General features: G+C 41.7%; 1 protein-coding gene across 1 annotated transcript in view; it reads left to right on the top strand.

Moving 5' to 3' along the window:
* LOC118360224 (choline/ethanolaminephosphotransferase 1-like) overlaps positions 1 to 18824 on the top strand; it is a 29904-nt gene extending 11080 nt beyond the window's left edge. The window contains exons 3-9 of the mRNA XM_035739505.2: positions 2258 to 2405; positions 9491 to 9632; positions 12618 to 12702; positions 13074 to 13205; positions 16644 to 16802; positions 17095 to 17220; positions 17493 to 18824. Of these exons, the coding sequence (XP_035595398.1) occupies positions 2258 to 2405; positions 9491 to 9632; positions 12618 to 12702; positions 13074 to 13205; positions 16644 to 16802; positions 17095 to 17220; positions 17493 to 17636 (936 nt within the window). The 3' untranslated portion in view covers positions 17637 to 18824. The remainder of the gene's footprint in view (positions 1 to 2257; positions 2406 to 9490; positions 9633 to 12617; positions 12703 to 13073; positions 13206 to 16643; positions 16803 to 17094; positions 17221 to 17492) is intronic.
* Positions 18825 to 25393: the final 6569 nt, after the last annotated feature.

Here is a 25393-nt window from a genome sequence, read left to right as displayed (position 1 = left end):
TATCATCAACCATGTGTAGTTATAACTAGTGATTATGATTGGTTGATTGATTGTTTTTTATAAGATAAGTTTAATGCTTGCTAGCAACTTACCTTGGCTTCTTACTGCATTTGCGTAACAGGCAGGCTCCTCGTGAGGCAGGTGGTTAAAGAGTTGGACTAGTTAACCGTAAGGTTGCAAGGTTGAATCACTGAGCTGACAAGGTAAAAATCTGTCGTTCTGCCCCTGAACAAGGCAGTTAACCCACCGTTCCTAGGCTGTCATTGAATAAGAATGTGTTCTTAACTGACTTGGCTAGTTAAATAAAGGTGTAAAAAAATAAATGCAAAATTGGCGTCTAAAAAAAACGATTTCTGATTGTTATGAAAACTTGAAATCGGCCCTAATTAATCGGCCATTCCGATTTAATTGGTCAACCTCTAGTTCGAGCTAGGCTCCTTAGTTCCAGTGAAGGGAAATCGTAACGCTACAGCATACAATAACATTCTAGACGATTCTGTGCTTCTTACATTGTGGCAACAGTTTGGGGAAAGCCCTTTCCTGTTTCAATATGACAATGACCCCATACACAAAGCGAGGTCCATACAGAAATGGTTTGTCGAGATCGGTGTGGAAGAAATTGACTGACCTGCACAGAGCCCTGACCTCAACCCCATCGAACACCTTTGGGATGAATTGGAACGCTGACTGCGAGCCAGGCCTAATCGCCCAACATCAGTGCCCGACCTCACTAATGCTCTTGTGGCTGATGTCCCCGCAGCAATGTTCCAACATCTTGTGGAAAGCCTTCCCAGAGGAATGGAGGCTGTTATGGCATGGGCATAAATATAGAGTTGGTCCCGCATGATTTTGGAATGAGATGCTTGACGAGCAGGTGTTCACATACTTTTGATCATGTAGTGTAAATCGTTTTATTATGAGGCACAGCTGAGTGAGCATAAAAAATCATGTTTTTTGTTCTTTCTTTTTTTTACTGGACTGATTGTCTGCATCTGATTGTCAGTCTGAGTGGACGGAGGGAGCAGCTCCCAACATTTTTGTTGTTTTAAAGTGACTTTGAGATTCTGTATGAAAAGCACCATATAAAATGCATCTATTGTTCAGTATACATCACCATGAAGAGAATTCATAATTATGCATTTCTGTAGAGTACAGATCAGGGACCATGATGTCATTCTGTTACCATGACTCTGTTGCCAGAGGTTAATCCACTTCACTTGCTGTAGTTTTCAAACTCAAGGTGTCATATCATAGCTGACACCCCATTTAAGATTTTGGAAAACATGGTCACATAAACAGAGGGAGATTTTAACATCATTCTGTTACCAAACTACATTCTTTGGTTTGAAATGGGTTTTTGTCAAATTTATATTGGAAATGTAAAAAAAGTTGTCTTTGTGTATAGATTTTATGGTTTGTTTTAACTTAGCAATCAATGTTTTTTGTTTGGTATACTTTTACAGTGAAAAATCGGAGTTTCTGCGTCATTTTGTTACCTTGGAATTACCCATATACTGCAAGTTTAGCATTTGACACATTCTTCTAGAATATTAAGATTTATTATGTAGTATAATATGGTGGTATCTATCCCAACAATGGGCTTTGCATAGGCATTTTGAGAACTCGCACACTACTGTAAGCCTCATTTGAAGCAACAAAACCGAAATTGTTCAAACTTAACTTGTGATAACTATACAACAGAACAGATGAACAGGAAGGACATTTACTCTCATGAGTGGTTAATAAAAAAACTATCTGAACGCCACGTGCCTACTAAACTACCCCTCCAGTCTTTTGATCTGACCCGCTGGGTAATACAGTATCTCAATAACCCAGCACCAACAACCCAACCATGCTCTTTTTAAAGAAAACAGCCCAACTAAGTGACATCAAATAGCACCTTGGTTGAACCCATAGCAACCCCACATACTTGTCTTTTCCTACTAACACTGATTTTGCTGATAGATGCTTTTTTTTTTAAATGAAAGTGTTTTACTTGCAATAAATGTGATATGTGGTTGTCTTACCAACCTTAGTTGAGTGCATTGAATGTAAGTCACTCTGGATAAGAGCATCTGCTAAATACCAAATGTAATCATATTACTCAAACATGGAAATGACGTTCATGAAGGCTGAACCCATGCTTTTCTGTGAATGTCGACGAGCACTAGACTAATAATATTATTGTGAAAGTTTCTGATGCCATAGAGAGATTCCTCATTTATGATGTTGAATGTTTGTGCACTTTCCCTTTCAGGCACCTCTGTGGGCATACCTGTCTTGTGCAGTGGGTCTCTTCATCTACCAATCACTGGACGCCATCGATGGGAAGCAGGCACGGCGCACCAATAACAGCACCCCACTGGGAGAGCTCTTTGACCATGGTTGTGACTCCCTCTCGACAGGTGTGTGTGTGTGTGTGTGCTGGAGCGTGTGTATACAGTCTCAAACATACAGAACACACTCAGACTACAAAGGACAGTACAAAATGCTCTCAGTCCCCTACAAACACGCACTTTAAGACGGAGATGTAGACATAACACACTTGCAGACATAAACAACATACACTAACAGTTGAAGTCGGAAGTTAACATACACTTAGGTTGGAGTCATTAAAACTAGTTTTTCAACCACTCCACATTTATTGTTAACAAACTAGTTGGTACTAGTGGAATATGTACCTGTGGATGAATTTCAGGGCCTAACTTCAAACTCAGTGCCTCTTTGCTTGACATGGGGAAAATCAAAAGAAATCAACCAAGACCTCAGAAATAAATTGTAGACCTCCACAAGTCTGGATCATCCGTGGGAGCAATTTCCAAAGGCCTGAAGGTACCACGTTCATCTGTACAAACAATACAAACTGTACAAACAACAACGCAAGTATAAACACCATGGGACCACGCAGCCGTTATACCGCTTACGGTTTGCAACTGCACATGGGTACAAAGATCGTACTTTTTGGAGAAATGTCCTCTGGTCTGATGAAACAGAAATAGAACTGTTTGGCCATAATGACCATCCTTATGTTTGGAGGAAAAGGGGGAGGCTTGCAAGCTGAAGAACACCATCCCCACCGTGAAGCATGGGGGTGGCAGCATCATGTTGTGGGGGTACTTTGTTGCGGGAGGGACTGGTGGACTTCACAAAGTAGATGGCATCATGATGACAGAAAATTATGTGGATATATTGAAGCAACATCTCAAGACATCAGTCAGGAAGTTAAAGCTTGGTCGCAAATTGGTCTTCCAAATAGACAATGACCCCAAGCATACTTCCAAAGTTGTGGCAAAATGGCTGAAGGACAACAAAGTCAAGGTATTGGAGTGGCCATCGCAAAGCCCTGACCTCAATCCCATAAAACATTTGTGGGCAGAATTGTGGAAAAACTGAGTTTAAATGTAGTTTGCTAAGGTGTATGTAAACTTCCGACTTCAACTGTACGTTCATAAACGGAATGATTTCCATTAGGGCTGTCCCCGGAAAAAAAAAATTATAGACCGAAAATCATCTGGTCTTTTGAGCAAATGTTTGCCCAATTTTTAAATGTGTATTTTTCCATATATAGATTTAATGTGCAATGAGCTAGTTTGATGTTTAAACTTACGGTTTGATGTCTCGAGGGCACCAGAGATTTATATAACCAGAAGAAAAAAAACTTAACCTAACCCAACCATTCTCCTCCAGCTGGCTTTCACAGGTTCTGCCATTTATCTCCTGAAGTTGCTGTTAATAGGCTACACGAGGAGTCAAACTTTCTCACGTGGAATGACCATTTCTTACAATTTCTACCAATCTGCATGCCCTTTTATAGTTTTCATATGCACATTTTCATTAAACAGTTTCATTTAATTCATAATGTCTTCATATCTCAGTCATTGTCGTGGTTAATACAAATTATATCCAAATCTAAAAGAAAATGACACAAACGTAAAAAGTAACTTATTGCCAACTATGTAAAAATAGTCTACATAAAGCCAACAAATAAAAACAATGCAGCTTGCAGGTAGAAAATTTCCAGATTTAAAAAATATAGAAATATCCTATAAATCACATTGGCTACACATGGCTTGTCTACATTGAAACATTGTATCAACTTGGATCTGGCCCAAAGCTTGTGCTAGCAAACTTGCAACATTGTATAGAATATTCTGTGCCCTCAGTTTCCTGCACCTGTGAGCTCAGGACAGACACAGCTGTATGCTATTTGCGCAAGGGATAAGAAGCAGTGCTTGACTTGAACAGGAGCTCACCGGAGCTGACTACCGCCACCTCAAATGTTCTCCTGCTTGAGCTCCTGTTCCTCTTATATAATATTAGCTCAAAAGTATTGTGGAGCTCCTGCACCTAGATATAAACAGTACCAACACCCAAAATGAGGACCGGAACGTATTTCAGTCCAAGTCGAGCACTGATAAGAAGCCTATTTTATGACGTATCCACTGTATCGGAGCATGACATTTCCCCCTTTCATTTTCCCTTTCACGCTGAGTGGTTATTGAAAGTGAGAGAGCTGGAAAGATATTTCAAATACATTGAGGAGCTATTGGAATGTATGTAAAAACAGACTTTGTTTGCTTGAAGAAAACAACATTACTTTGAGATGCTCCACGGGTCATTAGTGGTGGTGCGTTAAGCCAATCAGAAATACTATCAGATCCCCAAATGGGCACATTTATAACGTCCTTACTCAACATCGACAGGAGCGCTCAAAACAAAAGACAATGACTAAATTTGACAGAACTCGTAAATGGAATTAAATAAACCACAACTTTTTTTCTCAGTGTAGCATAGGTTGTGCGCTCTGCAAACAATATATCCACTCTGACAATGAGAACAGGAAGACTGGAATAATATTGAATGCATTAAAATAAATGACCGTAACCAAAGTAACAAACATTGTAGATCAGAAAGGATAGGAATTGATGGTACATGTAATACTGGTGAAATGTAATGGGGAATTGATATACACTAACAATCAAACGCAAACAATTCACAAAATGAAGTTATGACACAATGAATGTGCACAAATTGGTGGGAGAGAGCGCATTCTGGAGAGAAGAGCATTGTGCATCTGGGTGAATGGTCAATCCGCCGTCTGCGTTGTCCATACAACATTTCCGGCGATGTGGCCTCAGCAGAAGTCAGGGCATTCATACTTCTTGCGCTTTGCGGAGCAATGTAGAGCTGTTGTCAAGGAAGTGAGTTTGTGTTTAAACCGTTTGTGTCCAAACGTTTGACTGGTAGTGTGTGTGTGTGGAATATAGTAAAAATGAAGAAAAACCCTAGAATAAGTAGGTGTTATATATTACATTACATACTACCGGTCAAAAGTTTTAGAACACCTATTCATTCAAAGGTTTTTCTCTATTTTACTATGTTCTACATTGTTGAATAATAGTGAAGACATCAAAACTATGAAATAATGCACATGGAATCTTGTAACCAAAAACGTGTTAAACAAAAGATTCTTTAAATAGCCACCCTTTGCCTTGATGACAGCTTTGCATGCTCTTGGTATTCTCTCAACCAGCTTCACCTGGAATGCTTTTCCAACAGTCTTGAAGGAGTTCCCACATATGCTGAGCACTTGTTGGTTTGGGATAAGTCGGACCGCAGAAGCAGCCATCTCAATTTGGTTGAGATCGGGGGATTGTGGAGGCCAGGTCATCTGATGCAGCACTCCATCACACTCTTCTTGGTAAAATAGCCCTTACACCGCCTGATGGTGTGTTGGGTTTTCATTGTCCTGTTGAAAAACAAATGATAGTGTGACAAAGCACAAACCAGATGGGATGGCCTATTGCTGCAGAATATTATGGTAGCTATGCTGGTTAAGTGTGCCTTGAATTCTAAATAAATCACAGACTGTGTCACCAGCAAAGCACCCCCACCCCATCACACCTCCTCCATGCTTTTCGGTTGGAAACAAACATGCAGAGATCATCTGTTCACCCACACCACGTCTCACAAAGACACGGCGGTTGGAACCAAAAATCTACAATTTGGACTCCAAACCAAATGACACACTTCCACCGGTCTAATGTCCATTGCTCATGTTTCTTGGCCCAAGTAAATATCTTCTTCTTATTGGTGTCCTTTAGTACCCTTTTCGTGGCAGCAATTCGACCACGAAGGACTTATTCACGCAGTCGCCTCTGAATAGTTGATGTTAAGATGTGTATTGCTTTTATTTGCGCTGAATGTGTCTGTTAGCATTTATTTGGGCTGCAATTTCTGAGGCTGGTAATTAATGAACTTATCCTCTGCAGCAGATATAACTCTAGGTCTTCCATTCCTGTGGCAGTCTTCATGAGAGCCAGTTTCATCATAGCGCTTAATGGTTTTTGCGACTGCACTTGGAGAAACTATCAAAGTCCTTGAAATGTTCTGTATTGACTGACCTTCTTGTCTTAAAGTAATGACGGACTCATTTCTCATTGCTTATTTGAGCTGTTCTTGCAATAATATGGACTTGGTCTTTTACCACATAGGGCTATCTTCTGTATACCCCTCTACCTTGTCACAACACACACTAAGAAGGAAAGAAATTACACAAACTAACTTTTAAGAAGGCACACCTGTTAATTGAAATGCATTCCAGGTGTCTACCTCATGAAGCCGGTTGAGATAATGCCAAGAGTGTGCAAAGCTGTAATCGAGGGAAAGTGTGGCTATTTTAAAAATATCAAATATATTTTGATTTAACTTTTTGGTTAATACATGATTCCATGTTATTTCATAGTTTTGATGTCTTCACTATTATTCTACAATGTAGAAATTAGTACAAATAAATTAACTCTTGAATGAGTAGGTGTTCTAAAACTTTTGACCATGTGTGTGTATAATTTGTTCCTGCTCGACGAAAACAATCTTGGTCGACCAACAGCCTAACGACCAAACAATTGACCAGTATACTAATTGGGGTAAAAATCATCCTTCTCCATGACCACTATCTTTGTGTACCGTCTTCTTAAAGCTAATGAATCATTCATGTCTGAACTATCTGAACTACTTACTATTGCTGTCTCCCTTACCCGCTAGAACTCCCGTCAGTGGCCACACCTCAGACTCAGCTGCGGTTACACAGGGTGTCCCCCAGGGCTCTGTGCTGGGTCCCTTACTATTCATAATTTACATCCTCCCCTTTGGTTAGATCCTCCATCACTTCAACGTTGACTTCCACTGCTATGCTGATGACACACAGATCTACCTCGGCACAAAATCCCTCAACCCACCTCTGACCCATATTATTGATTCTTGCCTCTCTGCAATAAAAACATGGATACAACAAAACTCCCTCAAGCTCAGTGATAAAACAGAACTCCTTTTCATAGGCACCAAACCCACCCTTACCAAAGTTGGCACCCTCACCATTGACGACACCACTGTCTTTCCCACAAACTCATAATTCTGGAATCCACCCTCTCCTTTGAGCACCACATAAAACAGATGGTCAAATCCTCATTCTTCCACCTCCGCAACATTGCCAGATTAAGGTCCTATCTCTCCTGTCCTCTCCGCTGAAACCCTCATACATGCATTAATCTCTTCCAGTCTTAACTATTGCAACTCACTACTCTCCGGCATCAACTCAACTCCCGCCATAAGCTCCAAATAGTTCAAAACTCTGCAGCCCGACTTCTCTCCCACACAGTGGGTCCTGTGCAGCACATCAGCCTTGTAATCCGTGAACTCCACTGTCTCCCTGTCGCCCAATGCATTGATTGCAAGATACTCCTTCTAACCTACAAAACCTTTCACCACCTTACCCCCCCCACCCCACCCCACCTCTGTTAAGTTCTCATTTTTCAGAGTAAATAACTCATGGACACTAGAGAAGCTTAACCAAGTTTAATTATTCCCAAAGGGTTGTTTACAACTGTAATTCAGGCAAAACATGTTCTCACCATCACAAGTGTGTACAGTATATATATTCCACTTTAGACACCCCTCCATCTCTCCAATCCTTACATCTTATGGTTCGACAGGAAGAGAGTAACAGGCTAATAAACCCATTATTTCTCCCTTCAAGGGATCTGACCTGACCTCCTGATCTCAACCCCTCCTTCACCTAATCCACAGATGTCCTATTGTATCACCTAACCCAAACCCTCACCCTATCCATTAACCTAAAACATGTTCGTATCTTACCCTATCTGGGTTTGTATACAAACCCCTACCCTCCCCATACACTGTTACATCACACTCTTTCCCTTCCTTGAGCCCACCCCTCTCTTTGTTTTTGTTTAGTCTGATGTTTTGACTACTGTTTATTTGTTGGTTAATTTCTACAATTGTAAAGTGACTTTTGGGTCCTTGAAAAGGGACCCAAAAGTCCAATTTAAATAAGTCCCACTTATTATTATACTGAACAAAAGTATAAACGCAACATGCAGCAATTTCAAAGATTTTACTGAGTTAGTTCATATAAGAAAATCAGTCAATTGAAATTAAATTAATTAGGCCCTAATCTATGGATTTCACATGACTGGGAATACAGATATGCATCTGTTGGTCACATATACCTATAAAAAAATTAGCCTCACAATTGGCCTCAGGATCTCATCACGGTATCTCTGTGCATTCAAATTGCCAATGATAAAATGCAATTGTGTTCATTGTCCATAGCTTATGTTTGCCCATACCATAACCCCACCGCCACCATGGGGCACTCTGTTCACAACATTGACATCAGCAAACTGCTGTGAGGCCAGTTGGATGTACTACGGAATTCTCTAAAATGAATTCTCTGGCAACAGCTGTGGTGGACATTCCTGCAGTCAGCATGCCAATTGCACACTCCCTCAACTTGACTGACATCTGTGGCATTGTGTGACACAACTGCACATTTTAGTGGCCTTTTATTGTCCCCAGCATAAGGTGCACCTGTGTAATGATCATGCTGTTTAATCAGCTTCTTGATATGCCACACCTATCAGGTGTATGATTTATCTTGGCAAAGAAGAAATGCTCACAAACAGGGATGTAAACAAATTTGTGTACAAAATTAGAGAATACGCTTTCGTGCATCTGCAAAATTTCTGGGATATTTTATTTCGGCTCATGAAACATGGGACCAACACTACATGCTGCGTTTATATTTTTGTTCAGTGTAGTATTATATTATTTTTTTCTTGTGTAATTGAACTTTTCTCTCTCTCTGTCACTCTCTCTCTTTCCCTCTCTGCATCCATTGATGTCACTGGTACTTGACCCACAGTAAAATACATGTTTCTTACTCATGTTCATTTCCACACACAATTAAGCACAGTAAGGATAATAGCCTGGTGCCAGATATATTTGTGCTCTTGCCAACCCCATTGATTGCTGTCATTGTCAAGCCAAACTTGTGCCATTACAATGAATGAGAAGGAGTTGGCATGATGGCACAAACAGACACTCAGGCTGGAGGATACCTGCCTCTTTTGAATCTCTCTCACACTCACTCATTTTCTCTCTCGGACTTCCTTCTCTGCCCCTCCCTCAGTGTTTGTGGTCCTGGGTACCTGTATCGCCGTCCAGCTTGGCACTAACCCCGACTGGATGTTCTTCTGCTGCTTTGCCGGCATGTTCATGTTCTACTGTGCCCACTGGCAGACCTACGTATCAGGCACCCTGCGCTTTGGCATGTGAGTGAGTGGGGGAGGCAATAACAAGGCAGGAGGACAAGAGCATCACGCCTGATGTTCCAGGGGCCGTGTTCATAAAGCGTCTCAGCGTAGGAGTGTTGATCTAGGATCAGGTCCCCCTTCTTATTCTTTCTGAACAAAAAGGCAAAACTGATCCTATATCAGTTCTCTGAGACGCTTTATGAACACAGGTCCTGAAATGTTTGAATAAAATGGCTATGTCATCGCACTCTTTAGTATTTGTCTAGTATGTATGCAACCATGGGAACATTTAGTAACCACATGCTGTTTTGTCATAGGCCTACATGTAGGGAGATGGGAGATGTTTATTTCATAGCCAGGTTTTAACCCAGTGTCTATCTAGCCATGTCACAGAGCTACCTTGTCTTTTTCCTGGTGGGCAGATTTGATGTCAGGGTATCTGATCGTGTAGCTATGTTAGACGTGCACAGCCACGTTTGGGCCCGGGTTCTGGAACTTAACGGTAAAATGAGAGCATAATCCGCGTGTCTTCCCTGTTGAAGATAACCTTTGTGTCCAATCAGGCCCCACTTCCTGCACAGACTGCCCCCATCGCCAACACCAACCATTCCTGTGCAATAGGACAACTTTCTTATAGACCCTGTTTCATTCGTTCTCACATCGCTTTGATACTGTCATTTGGTATTTGATAGAGGTGGCTCAATTTGATTAGATGTGAGATATCCTAGATTACGTTCATCTCTGACCACTGGAGTAATTTTAGGAAGCAGAGAGATGATGGAATTCACATAAATCTTATAATTTAAGTTATAATTTACAACGAATTTTGGGCCCACCACCACCATTGGTGCAAAGCTTTAAGATCAATGGCTATATTTCGACCTCAAACTAAACATGTTTATTCAGATTTTTTAAAATAACGATAGGTCTGTCATGACAGCTTGTTCACCCAGTACATTTCTGTACCAGCAGCCGTGTTGACGTAGGGTTAGGGTTAGCAGCTGATTGAGATTTTGATGGAACTTCACATATCAACATTGGCTAATCCGATTGGCTTTCGGGAACAACCACAAGGACAAGCGATGAATGTCCTTGGAGTATGGCTGATTTTATTTAACAATATGATTTCATATGATGTAAGCCCTTCACAGAGTAAGTAAGCGCTAAGTAGGTTGTCAGACAGAACAACTAAAAAAACTAACAGATCAGGTTCCTCTCAGCCTTTCAAGGGAAATGTTCTCCACACTCTACACACACACACACACACATTCACATTAGAGGTCGACCGATTAATCGGAATGGCCGATTAATTAGGGCCGATTTCAATCGGAAATCAGTATTTTTGGGCGCCGATTTCTGATTATTTAAAAATATATATATTTTTTATACCTTTTGTTTATCTAGGCAAGTCAGTTAAGAACACATTCTTATTTTCAATGACTGCCTAGGAACTGTGGGTTAAATGCCTTGTTCAGGGGCAGAACGACAGATTTTCACCTTGTCAGGGGTTCTAATTTTGCAACCGCACAGTTAACTAGTCCAACGCTCTAACCATTGCACTCCACGAGTAGCCTGCCTGTTACGCGAATGCAGTAGAAGCCAAGGTAAATTGCTAACTAGCATTAAACTTATCTTATAAAAAACAATCAATCATAATCACTAGTTATAACTACTAATCCAGTTTAGCAGGCAATATTAATCAGGTGAAATTGTGTCATTTCTCTTGCGTTCATTGCACGCAGAGTCAGGGTTATGTGCAACAGTTTGGGCTGCCTGGCTCATTGCGAACTAATTTGCCAGAATTTTACGTAATTATGACATACATTGAAGGTTGTGCAATGCAACAAGAATATTTAGACTTAGGGATGCCACCCGTTAGATAAAATACCGAACGGTTCCGTATTTCACTGAAATAATAAACGTTTTGTTTTCGAAATGATAGTTTCCGGATTCGATTATATTAAATGACCAAAGGCTCGTATTTCTGTGTGTTATTAAGTTATAATTAAGTCTGATTTGATAGAGCAGTCTGACTGAGCAGCAGCAGGCCCGTAATCATTCATTCAAACAGCACTTTCGTGCGTTTTGCCAGCAGCTCTTCGCAAGCACAGCGCTGTTTATGACTTCAAGCCTAATGGCTGGTGTAGCCAATGTGAAATGGCTAGCTAGTTAGCTGGGTGTGCGCTAATACTGTTTCAAATGTCCCTCGCTCTGAGACTTGGAGTAGTTATTCCCCTTGCTCTGCAAGGGCCGCGGCTTTTGTGAAGGGTAACGATGCTTTGAGTGTGGCTGTTGTCGATGTGTTCCTGGTTCGAGCCCAGGTAGGGGCAAGGAGGGGGACGGAAGATATACTGTTACACTGGCAATACTATAGTGCCTATAAGAACATCCAATAGTCAAAGGTATATGAAATACAAATGGTATAGAGAGAAATAGTGCTATAAATACTATATTAACTACAACCTAAAACCTCTTACCTTGGAATATAGAAGTCTCATGTTAAAAGGAACCACCAACTTTCATATGTTCTCATGTTCTGAGCAAGGAACTTAAACGTTAGCTTTTTTTACATGGCACATATTTTACATGGCACACATTTTCACATGGCACATATTACTTTCTTCTTCAACACTTTGTTTTTGCATTATTTAAACCAAATTGAACATGTTTCATTATTTACTTGAGGCTAAATTGATTTTATTGATGTTTTATATTAAGTTAAAATAAGTGTTAATTCAGTATCGTTGTAATTGTCATTATTATTATTATTATTTTATTTAAAAAAACATTTTTTTTTTTTTTATAAATCGGCCGATGAATTGGTATCGGCTTTTTTGGTACTCCAATAATCGGTATCGGTCGACCTCTAATTCACAACCAAGAGGAATGGGTACAGTTTGTGCAGGACCTGCTAGGGGGTGCTATGTGCATGTTGTTTTTCATGAGTGATATGTGAAATCACTAATGGTTGCTCATGATTCCTCTGTCTCTCTGCCCGTTCAGCATTGATGTGACTGAAGTGCAGTTCTTCATTATAATCATGTATTTGCTGGCTGCCATCGGAGGATCAGCTTTTTGGCAGTTCTTGGTAATGCATTTAACCCATTTGATTCAGCAAATTATGGCCTGTTTCTACTGCTTGGATTTGAAAAAATGACACTAATGCTAATATTTACATGCATTGTAGTTTGATGCATTTGATCTGGCATGTTGGTTGAAGTGTTCAGACTCACGTCCTGGTTCATGATTGTGTGAATACTTCAGAAACGCATCCTTTCCTTCTTTCCTGGAGGTAAGCACAAATCTAATAAGTGATTGGATAGGTGAAAGCCAGGTTACAGCCCTATTACTTTCACCAATCCAACAAATTCTGATCTGTCTTTACATAAAGGATGGTAGGAAGGATGCATTTCGAAAGTATTGGAACAGGGCTCTTACTAATCTCCCTAACACACACAGATCCCTGGGGTGAACATCCAGATTAAGATCATTCCAGCCATCCTCACTGTGGCAGGAGCCATCTTTTCCTGCACCAACTACTTCCGGGTCATATTCACGGGAGGTGTAGGAAAGAACGGATCAACCATAGCGGTAAGTAAGACGTGATCCATCCTTGCTGATGAGGATCCAGTTGAATTGTATGGCTGAGTTACAGTCTAGGAAGGAAGGTTTACAGTCCTGCTGCTCATTGTATTGGTTATTTCAACAGGTATGATATATGATATGGGTGACAGTTACAGAAGGTTGGTGGTACCTTAATTGGGGAGGACATGGCTCATTGTAATGGCTGGAGCAGAAGATGTGGAATGGTTTCAAACACGTGTTTGATGCCATTTCATTTGCTTGGTTCCAGCCATTCTTATGAGCCATCCTCCCCTTGGCAGCCTCCTGTGGCGGCAGGTAGCCTAGCGGGTAGAGGCAAATCCAAGGTCTGATGGGAAAAAATCTGGTGGGTAGTGAGCTGGCAAATGGAGGGTTGCACGTATCAAATCCTAGATGCTATTGCCTACTATTGTACCCTTGAGCAAGGCAAACCCCCACACCAAATGTGCCCATGGATTGGCTTCATGGGAACTTCTTACGTACCATATGGTCAAGCTGCTCCCACAACAGCTCAATAGGGTTGAGATCCGGTGACTGTGCCGGCCACTCCATTATAGACAGAATACCAGCTGGCTGCTTCTTCCCTAAATAGTTCTTGCATTGTTTGGAGCTGTGCTTTGGGTCATTGTCTTGTAGGAGGAAATTGACTCCAATTAAGCGCCGTCCACAGGGTATGGCATGGCGTTGCAAAATGGAGTGATAGCCTTCCTTCTTTAAGATCCCTTTTACCCTGTACAAATCTCCCACTTTACCACCACCAAAGCACCCCCAGACTATCACATTGCCACCAACATGCTTGACAAATGGCGTCAAGCTCTCCCCCAGCATCTTTTCATTTTTTCTGCATCACACGAATGGTATTTGTGATCCGAACACCTCAAACTTATATTCGTCTGTCCATAAGTTTTTTCCAATCTTCCAATCTTCATCTTTTGCCCATCTTAATCTTTTATTTTTATTGGCCAGTCTGAGATATAGCTTTTTCTTTGCAACTCTGCCTAGAAGGCCAGCATCCCGGAGTCGCCTCTTCACTGTTGATATTGAGGCTGGTGTTTCGCGGGTACTATTTAATTAAGCTGCCAGTTGAGGACTTGTGAGGCGTCTGTTTCTCAATCCAGACACTCAAATGTACTTGTCATCTTGCTCAGTTGTGCACCGGGGCCTCCCACTCCTTTTTCTATTCTGGTTAGGGCCAGTTTGTGCTGTTCTGTGAAGGGAGTAGTACACAGCGTTGTACGAGATCTTCAGTTTCTTGGCAATTTCTCATATGGAATAGCCTTCATTTCTCAGAAAAATAATAGACTGACGAGTTTCAGAAGAAAGTTCTTTGTTTCTGGCCATTTTGAGCCTGTAATCGAACCCACAAATGCTGATGCTCCAGATACTCAACTAGTCTAAAGAAGGCCAGTTGCATTGCTTCTTTAATCAGAACAACAGTTTTCAGCTTTGCTAACAATTGCAAAAGAGTTTCCTAACACAGGAATGATGGTTGCTGATAATGGGCCTATGTAGATATTCCATTAAAAATGGAATAGCCAGTCTTTTCTAATGTTTAAAAGGCGACTGCACTTCCTGATTTGGCGTCATTTTAGATTTGTTTTTTAAAGAAACGCTAGCGGCCATGGCTGAATTCAAACGCGAGTTGGTTTCGGGTGTGGTTTAATGTGGGTGTCGTGTGTGTGTGTGTGTGTGTGTGTGTGTGTGTGTGTGTTCGCAGGTGGGAAGAGCCAAATGATTTCGCCAATTAGCTTTAGCTGACTAGTGTGCGACCATGGAAAAGTTGGGGATAGTGGGGAACATAAATAAATTACACAATGTAAATAAAACAGATTGTTTTCATGTTGCACATTTAAATAATTTCAATATTTGTATATACATTTCATAGTTTTGAGGTTAAGCCATTGAAATGTTGAGTTATTGACCTTTTAAAATATTGTGCCATGTACATTATTGATTGTCCCTAACTAGCCCCATCGGGATATCTAATGCCACACCAAATTGACCATGGGCATAACGATCAGGTTGCTTGCAGCTATGTTCCTAATTGATGATTACTTGGGTGATGCCAGCTGTGGGCATGTGGATATGATTCAAATAAACCCAACCCAAGGAAAACTATCACTACAGTCCCCTTCATTCCATGACAGAGCCATGACTACATGGAACTCGCTGCCACTCCAGGTAACTCAAGCTAGCAATAAAAACAGATTCAAAAACCAGATGAAATAACACCTTACGCCACAACAGGGACTGTGAAGATACAGACATATTGTGTTATGTAAGTAAGTGGCCTGGCAAGAATAGCTCATAGGTGAGGAGCCATCTCCTGTTTCTAAAGTGTGAGGCAGAAACAGGAGATTACGTAGATAAAGTATTATGGTGTATCGAACTGAGCAGGTAGCATACTTTTTGAAGTGATTTGTTTGACAATCAGATGAAAACACACCACCCCGTGATATGAGACACTGCCTGCGCAGACCGCATAAACAACAGTAAACAGCATAAGATGTTAACATGCCACAGTATCCCATTTTAGATCAGCATATCCCAGGCATCTTACCTGGGTTTCTTATAACTGGGATACAAGCCTTTTCGGTTGTTGTAAATGGGATATGATGTTTGTTTGTCATCTCACACACAGAATACTTGAATATCTCAAATAATAACAGGATATTGGTGTGGATTTAACTGGTGACATCAATTAGGGATAATAGCTTTCACCTGGATTCAGCTGGTCAGTCTGTCATGGAAAGAGCAGGTGTTCCTAATGTTTTATACACGCTGTGTATATTATATTATGTATTTTAATTGTTTTGTTTCCTGTTTGGACCCCAGGAAGAGTATTTGGGAATCGTAATAAATACAAAATCAAAAAATTAAAATAATTTTGGATGATTGACTTTGATCAAAATGATTATTTACACTTTTGTAGTAATTTTTAACACTAGAATACATTTGTCTGACTCATATCGATGCCGCATAGGACATTTTCAAATCAAGATGTTGCTTTATTTTATTTAACCTTTATTTAACTAGGCAAGTCAGTTAAGAACACATTCTTATTTTCAATGACGGCCTAGGAACAGTGGGTTAACTGCCTTGCTCAGGGGTAGAATGACAGATTTTTACCTTGTCAGCTCGGGGATTCGATCTTGCAACCTTCCGGTTACTAGTCCAATGCTCTAACCACTAGGCTACCTGCCACCCAGCTTTCTGGTGGCATTCGCTCTTTAAATACCATTTTTCATTTCTTTGCCACCATAAAATGGTGACAGTGGATGCCTATCATGCCTGGACTTTTTCCCATTTGTTTCAGCCATGCCACTGACTGCTCTGCAGACCTTTACCGTGCAGTTTATTGATCACTTTAGAGATTTTCAGCTAGGTACAGTGATTGTGACATCCATGTCCCGTCGTCTTCCTCAGGGAACGAGTGTCCTGTCACCGTTCTTCCACATAGGGTCAGTTATCACTCTGGCTATTATGATCTACAAGAAGTCTGCGTCCCAGCTGTTTGAGAAGCACCCCTGTCTCTACGTCCTGGCCTTTGGGTTTGTGTCGGCCAAGATCACCAACAAGCTAGTGGTGAGGAAGCAGATGGTCTGAAACATTAAACACTGAAAGGGCCTGGTTACTTTCCAAATCCACACTAGTATACCACTTGGAATACATGTCCAATCTTTTGCTTCATTCTAAATAGTATGTTGGTGTGGATGTTGGAACATTGGCCTAATGTGCCCTGTTTTAGTTGTTAACTTAGGGTTAAAGCTCAAATCTGGGATTCCTTATTCAGCAAATTGGCATACCAACTCTAGTCTTGTTTTTCCTTGTTTAACTTAACACTGCCCCATCTTATTTATATATATTTGTTTTACAGGTGGCTCATATGACCAAAAGTGAGATGTCTCTCCATGACTTGGCTTACCTGGGGCCAGGGCTGCTCTTCTTGGACCAGTATTTTAACAGCATCATAGACGAGTACTTGGTCCTCTGGGTGGCACTAGTAAGGCTACACCTCAATTGGTTCAATTGAAACCTAAATGAAAGTTAGGATTTCCCCTTTTAACTTATTTTGCAGTACAATGTAGATCCCATTTATTTATTTTATTTTTTTGGACCCCAGGAGGAGTAGCGCCTGCCTTGGCAGCAGCTAATGGGATCCTAATCAAATACCTTTTCAAAAGATGATTGATCATATAATAAACACAACCAGTTTTGTATATAGGTAGCCTTAAATTGACTTTGACATCCACCCTCTGTCTTGTTTCTCTCTAGTTCCTGTCCATCTTTGACCTGGTGCGCTACTGCGTCAGCGTATGCAACCAGATCGCTTCTCACCTGCACATCTTTGTGTTCAAGATCAAACCCCCCAACCTGCGGCCCATTGCTGCCTCCCAGTCAGGCAAAGATGTGTGGTGACACTTGTGTCCCTGGTCTGGTGACACTGTCCGTACGGAGATGAAGTTGGTGGGTGTACCTCTACCGCCTCCCCCTTGTCACCACAGGATTCCCATTGGATGAGACAAATTGGGAGGCGGTTTCTCTACGAATGTATTAGCCAATGAAATTATGAATACATTGAGGGTGGTGGAAAAAAATGGAAATAATTTATTTCAATCTATTTGTTGTGCAATAATGCTCTGTTTTTGCCGATGTTGTGTTGTTTTGGTGTTAAAGGTTCATAACCGAAGAGAAAGGGGTTTTGTTTAGTTTGTCATAAGAGCACCCCGTTATTTGGTAAAACTATTTGAGAATTAGTTGTCTAACCAAACTTTATGGATAGGGGTTAATGTTGCTTACTATAACCGTGCTGCCACTATCTGTGTATTAGCTATTTTTTAAACTGAATTAAATGTTATCCATGGGAAGGAGCAGGTTATACCTAACCAAGTAATATTATATTTATCTACAGGAAAAACTCCTACAGTTTATTAATGTGTCAGAGCAGTATGACTGAATTTAAATGTCTCTGTTCTTTCAGTATTGGTACTAGTTTAGCTTCTCTACGTACAACTACTTGTTTCACTCCAGAGAAAACATTAGTCCTCTGTTCAAGGTGTAGTTCTGTGTACTGCATTCTGAGGTCTCGTCATTAACCAAGTATTAAACGTTAGAACTATATCCGTACGGATGGACGCAGTACCCGTCCATGTTCAAACATAAGGAATGTTTTTTTTTTCTGCAAAAGTTAAGGAATGCCTCTTACCTTATATCAAACAGTGACGCACAGAGTATTCAAATGTCTGCAGCTAATGTCTCATAACAAGAGTAGAACTTGGTCATTGTTCTCGTGTGTATCATATGCATGGGATGGGCATTTACAACCCACTGTAGTGGTCACAGCCGATATCTCTAACTGATGGGGTTCAACCAATCGAAACATCCATTCAAACGTACATTTTTTTCCCCCTTTGATTGTTTGTCATTTCTGATAAATGCAGAGATTTTGAAAATAAAATGCGAAGGGTGAATCAATCGTTGGCCGTTAAAAAAAAAAATGCTTCTGTCATTTTTTTTGTTTGGTCAAAATTGTTACTTTGTCAAAGAAAATACATTTTTGAATAAACAAGCTTATGTAAAATAAAGATTTGCTATATTTATAACACATATAGAGGCTATTGGAAGCATAATTGGAGAAAAAAAAACTTTCACTAGAGTGGGGAGAGAATGATGTTTCAGAGGGACACCACCTTGCGTTATTCTGCAACATAGCAGAAGTTTTTCTTTATTCTGTGTACCACAATCCATGTGTATATTCAACATAACTCACAAATAAAACTGAATATATTAAATATTTAACTCATAAAACCTTATTGTATATATTTCACAAATGAAACCATAGGGGTCTATTTTAACAGATCTAACTCAATGGTAAATCTAAGCACTGCTGGTAGCACTATAGGTTTGGGGGGGGTGTCAAATATTTGAGCTATTTTCACAACCACTATCTGCTCAGATGCTGGTGTTATCACAAAAGGCCTGGGTTTTGATGAATTAACACATTGTGGATGTGTTGAGGATTGGCAGCGCACTGGCCAATCAGAACGTGCCCCATGGCAAAATATGTGGTTGCTTCAAGTTGCATATTTAAGGTATTTTATGTATTGCCTTGGGATCAACTCCAAAGTTAGTATGTTATTGTTAAACAGCTTACAGAAACAAAATAGCTAAATGTAGACCTATCCCAGCCTTCCTAAATACACTACTCAAAAAAATAAAGGGAACACTTAAACAACACAATGTAACTCCAAGTCAACCACACTTCTGTGAAATCAAACTGTCCACTTAGGAAGCAACACTGATTGACAATACATTTCACATGCTGTTGTGCAAATGGAATAGACAACAGGTGGAAATTATAGGCAATTAGCAAGACACCCCCAATGCGTTCATCCACCTCTGGCCTGCTCGCCTCCCTACCACTGAGGAAGTACAGTTCCCGCTCAGCCCAGTCAAAGCTGTTCGCTGCTCTGGCCCCCAATGGTGGAACAAACTCCCTCACGACGCCAGGACAGCGGAGTCAATCACCACCTTCCGGAGACACCTGAAACCCCACCTCTTTAAGGAATACCTAGGATAGGATAAGTAATCCTTCTCACCCCTCCCCTTTAAGATTTAGATGCACTATTGTAAAGTGACTGTTCCACTGGATGTTATAAGGTGAATGCACCAATTTGTAAGTCGCTCTGGATAAGAGCGTCTGCTAAATGACTTAAATGTAAAATGTAAAAAGGAGTGGTTCTGCAGGTGGTGACCACAGACCACTTCTCAGTTCCTATGCTTCCTGGCTGATGTTTTGGTCACTTTTGAATGCTGGCGGTGCTTTCACTCTAGTGGTAGCATGAGACGGAGTAAACAACCCACACAAGTGGCTCAGGTAGAGCAGCTCATTCAGGATGGCACATCAATGCGAGCTGTGGCAAGAAGGTTTGCTGTGTCTGTCAGCGTAGTGTCCAGAGCATGGAGGCGCTACCAGGAGACAGGCCAGTACATCAGGAGACGTGGAGGAGGGTAACAACCCAGCAGCACTGCCAGAGCCCTGCAAAATGACCTCCAGCAGGCCACAAATGTGCATGTGTCTGCTCAAACGGTCAGAAACAGACTCCATGAGGGTGGTATGAGGGCCCGACGTCCACAGGTGGAGGTTGTGCTTTACAGCCCAACACCGTGCAGGACGTTTGGCATTTGCCAGAGAACACCAAGATTGGCAAATTCGCCACTGGAAAGCAGGTTCACACTGAGCACATGTGATAGTCGTGACAGAGTCTGGAGACGCCGTGGAGAACGTTCTGCTGCCTGCAACATCCTCCAGCATGACTGGTTTGGCGGTGGGTCAGTCATGGTGTGGGGTGGCATTTCTTTGGGGGGCCGCACAGCCCTCCATGTGCTCTCCAGAGGTAGCCTGACTGCCATTAGGTACCGAGATGAGATCCTCAGACCCCTTGTGAGACCATATGCTGGTGCGGTTGGCCCTGGTTCCTCCTAATGCAAGACAATGCTAGACCTCATGTGGCTGGAGTGTGTCAGCAGTTCCTGCAAGAGGAAGGCATTGATGCTATGGACTGGCCCGCCCGTTCCCCAGACCTGAATCCAATTGAGCACATCTGGGACATCATGTCTCGCTCCATCCACCAACTCGCTCCATCCATACACACATATACAAAAGTATGTGAACACCCCTTCAAATTAGTGGATTCGGCTATTTCAGCTACACCTGTTCCTGACTGGGGTATAAAATCAAGCACACGGCTATGCAATCTCCATAGACAAACATTGGCCGTAGGATGGCCATACTGAAGAGGTCAGTGACTTTCAATGTGGCACCGTCATAGGATGAAATGGAAACGTTTAGGAGCAACAATGGCTCAGAAGTGAAGTGGCAGGCCACACAAGTTCACAGAACGGGAACACCAAGTGCTGAAGCGCATAAAAATCATCTCTCCTCGGTTGCAACACTCACGAAATGAGTTCCAAACTGTCTCTGGAAGCAACGTCAGCACAGTAACTGTTTGTCGGGAGCTTCATAAAATGGGTTTTCAGCTAACCATGCGCAATGCCAAGCGTCAGCTGGAGTGGTGTAAAGCTCGCCACAATTGGACTTTGGAGCAGTGGAAATTAATTCTCTGGAATGATGAATCACGCTTCACCATCTGGCAGTCTGGGAATCTGGGGTTAGCAGATGCCAGGAAAACGCTACATGCCCCAATGCATAATACCAACAAACTCCTTTGGGATGAATTGGAACACCAACTACGAGCCAGGCCTAATCGCCCAATATCAGTGCCCAACCTCACTAATGCTATTGTGGCTGAATGGAAGCAAGTCCCCTCAGCAATGTTCCAACATCTAGTGGAAAGTCTTCCCAGAACAGTGAAGGTTGTTATAGCAGCAAAAGGGGGGTCCAACTCCATGTTAATGACCATTATTTTGGAACAAGATGTTCGGCGAGCAGGTGTCCACATACACTACCTTACCAAAAGTATCATTCACACTGATATTAGGGGCAAGGCCTGCTCTTAATTGCATTATGGCTGAACATGCCAAATGTTGTCAATAAGCAAGATATTTTTTTCACCTTTATTTAACTAAGCAAGTCAGTTAAGAACAAATTCTTATTTACAATTACGGGAACATTGGGTTAACTGCCTTGTTCAGGGGCAGAACGACAGATTTTTTCCTTGTCAGCTCGGGGATTCGATCTAGCACCTTTCGGATACTGGCTCAACGCTCTAACCACTAGGCTACCTGCCGCCCCCGCTACCTGCCGCCCCCACATTCATAACGGATAAAGCCTAAAAAGAGAGCAAATAACTCAAATCAAATTCTAAAACATCTTGTTTTAAATAGGCTATACAGGCACCATAATTACTTGCTGTAATATGCAGTCATTTCAAGATGCAGTAATCTCAATGCTTCCCACTCAAGCACGAGTGGTCTTTCTACAGATTTAAGAAGGCTGTGGGTTAAACGGTTAGTGTTCTTTGAGTACACAACAGGAAACACTGCTGAGCTAATCTTCCTTTTTAGAAAATACAAAACAGGCGCACGCATGCAGCAGGCACACACACACACTCCATATCAGTTACAATAGTTGAGTGGTCTTACTAAAAGTATGAAGCGGGTCTATACTCCCAATCAGACTACTAGAATTTAAGTGCCTGAAAATGTTGTTAAAGTGGGTGACAGTTTGCGGGACTGATAGTTTGTTTCCTCTGTGGCCTAGTTCAACACACTGCTTGAACATGGACTTGATTCTATTCCCGGTTGAAAACTTCCAGGGAATTCAGTCATGGTGGAGTGTGGCTTTGAATGTCAGCCAAGGAAATGACTCTGCTGAGAACAAATCTAGTGTCATGGATGTTATTTACGAAGCAAAAAGTATCCCGCTGGGCACAATGGTTGAATCAATGTTGTGTCCACGCTATTTCAATGAAAATATGTTGAACTAACGTGGAATAGAAGTTGAATTGATGTGCGTGCCCAGTAGGATGTGTTTGGTTCAGTTAGACCGAGCAGGGATTGTGGAGCAATTAGTTTGATGGTCTATGTGGCTTCATTGTTTCTCTGCAGTTAAGTTACAGTGGGTGCTTTTATTAGTCATATGACATGAAAGAGTGACTTGAAACACACACACACACACACACACACACACACACACACACACACACACACACACACACAAAGTAGGGATGCTGAGGGTGCTGCAGCTCCCTATTCTTTTTTCTCACCTCGAGGCAAATACCATTTCTTCCATCTGGAATGTGTGACAGCTTGGGTCTGGTATGGATGTGTTGTTCTGCGCTTTCACAGAAAACCACCACCATGACAGTATACCTGCAGGGCGCTCTACATCCTGGTTGAAATTGGGGTGTCGTACCACGGGCCGGGACATCCTGTGGGCGCGGGTTCACAAACACACTTGCACACGCACACAGGGAAGCAGCAGACATTGACACATTAGAAGGGGACACAACAGTGGGAACTGAATGGATCTGATAAACGACCATGGAAAAGCATTGCATTTTGGAAACACGTGGACCACTTGTAGGCAAGGAATGTAAACACATTTTACTTTCCTTGCCTGTAGGGACAGTTTCTCAGGCTCAAATTCAATTACTCCTGGCCCGTCAGGAAGTCGAGGATCCAGTTGCAGAGGGTGATGTTCAGACCCAGGGCTCTAAGCTTGGTGTCGAGCTCGGAGGGAACAATAGTGTTGAATGCTGAACTGTAGTCAATGAACAGCCTTCTCACATAGGAGTTCCTCTTGTCCAGATGTGTTAGGGTTAAGGCTGTGGCGGGTCATTACATTTTGTTAGCTGGTTATTGTCATGCCAAAGACTGCAGGTCTCACGGTATTTGACGTTAATTAACATGAACACGTTGAGCATCTCCAAGCTACTGATGTGCGCCTTTGGAACATATACATTAAAACAGTGGTGGAAAAAGTACCAAATTGTCATAAAAGTAAAGATACAGCACCTTAACAAAGAATGACAAGTAAAAGTGAGTCACCCAGTAAAATACTACTTGAGTAAAAGTCTAAAAGTATTTGGTTTTAAAATCTACTTTAAATCTGCTAAACATCGAAGACAGGCATCCAAAAAATAAAAGCATCCGGTAGTGGACTAAGTTGTGATAAAACGGCAGAGCACTAGTTGATCTTAGAACGCTCATTAGAGTGCATTCAGAAAGTATTCAGACCCCTTGACTATTTGTTACATCATAGCCTTATTCTAAAATGGATTAAATCGCCCCCCCCAATCAATCTACACAACATACCCCATAATGACAAAGCAAAAACATGTTTTTAGAAATATTTGCAAATGTATAAAATAAAATAAAAACTGAAATATCACATTTATACAGTGGTGTAAAAAAAACTACTGCCTCTGATCTGGCAGACTCACAAAAACACACAAGCTTCATCTGTAAATAATGTCAGAGTCTAGGAGATAGCCCCTGGCTTTCCGTAAATTAATTTAAAAAAAGAAAATGGCGCCATCTGGTTTGCTTAATGTAAGACATTTTAAATGATTCATACCTTTACATTTACTTTTGATACTTAAGTATAATTGGAACCAAAGTGACTTTCACTTTTTCTTGAGGGATCTTTTATTAAAGTTATCATTACTTTTTTTTGACAAATCGGGGACTTTTTCCACCACTACATTTACATAAGTATTCAGAACCTTTACTTAGTTCTTTGTTGAAGCACGTTTGGCAGCGATTACAGCCTTTTTTGGGGAGTTTCTCCCATTCTTCTCTGCAGAACCTATCAAGCTCTGTCAGGTTGAATGGGGAGCGTTGCTGCACAGCAATTTTCAGGTCACTCCAGAGATGTTCGATTGGGTTCAAGTCCGGCTCTGGATGGGCCACTCAAGGACATTCAGAGACTTGTCCCAAATCCACTCCTGCGTTGTCTTGGCTGTGTGCTTAGGGTCGTTGTCCTGTTGGAAGGTGAACTTTCGCCCCCAGTCTGAGGTCCTGAGTGCTCTGGAGCAGGTTTTAATCAAGGATCTCTCTGTACTTTGCTACGTTCATCTTTCCCTCGATCCTGACTAGTCTCCCAGTCCCTGACGCTTTAAAAACATCCCCACAGCATCATGCTGCCACCACCATGCTTCACCATAGGAATGTTGCCAGATTTCCCACAGATGTGATGCTTAGCATTCATGCCAAAGAGTTTAATCTTGGTTTCATCAGACCAGAGAATCTTGTTTCTCTGAGAGTCCTTTAGGTGCCTTTTAGCAAACTCCAAGCGGGCTGTCATTTGCCGAGGAGTGGCTTCTGTCTAAACACTCTACCATAAAGGCCTGATTGGTGGAGTGCTGCAGAAATGGTTGTCCTTCTGGAAGGAGTAACCATTGGGTTCTTGGTCACCTCCCTGGCCAAGGCCATTCTCCCCCGATTGCTCAGTTTGGCCAGGTGGCCAGCTCTAGGAAGAGTCTTGGTGGTTCCAAATTTCTTCCTTTTAAGAATGATGGAAGCCACTGTGGTCTTGGGGACCTTCAATGCTGAATACATTTTTTGGTAGCCTTCCCCACATCTGTGCCTCGACACAATCCTGTCTCAGAGCTCTACGGACAATTCTTTCGACCTTATGGCTTTGGTTTTGTCTCTGACATGCACTGTCAAATGTGGGACCTTATATAGACCGGTGTGTGCCTTTCCAAATC

This window comes from Oncorhynchus keta, chromosome 27 (assembly GCF_023373465.1).
Source record: "Oncorhynchus keta strain PuntledgeMale-10-30-2019 chromosome 27, Oket_V2, whole genome shotgun sequence".
In the NCBI taxonomy this organism is placed as follows: domain Eukaryota; kingdom Metazoa; phylum Chordata; class Actinopteri; order Salmoniformes; family Salmonidae; genus Oncorhynchus; species Oncorhynchus keta.
This window is presented reverse-complemented; position numbering and strand designations above follow the sequence as displayed.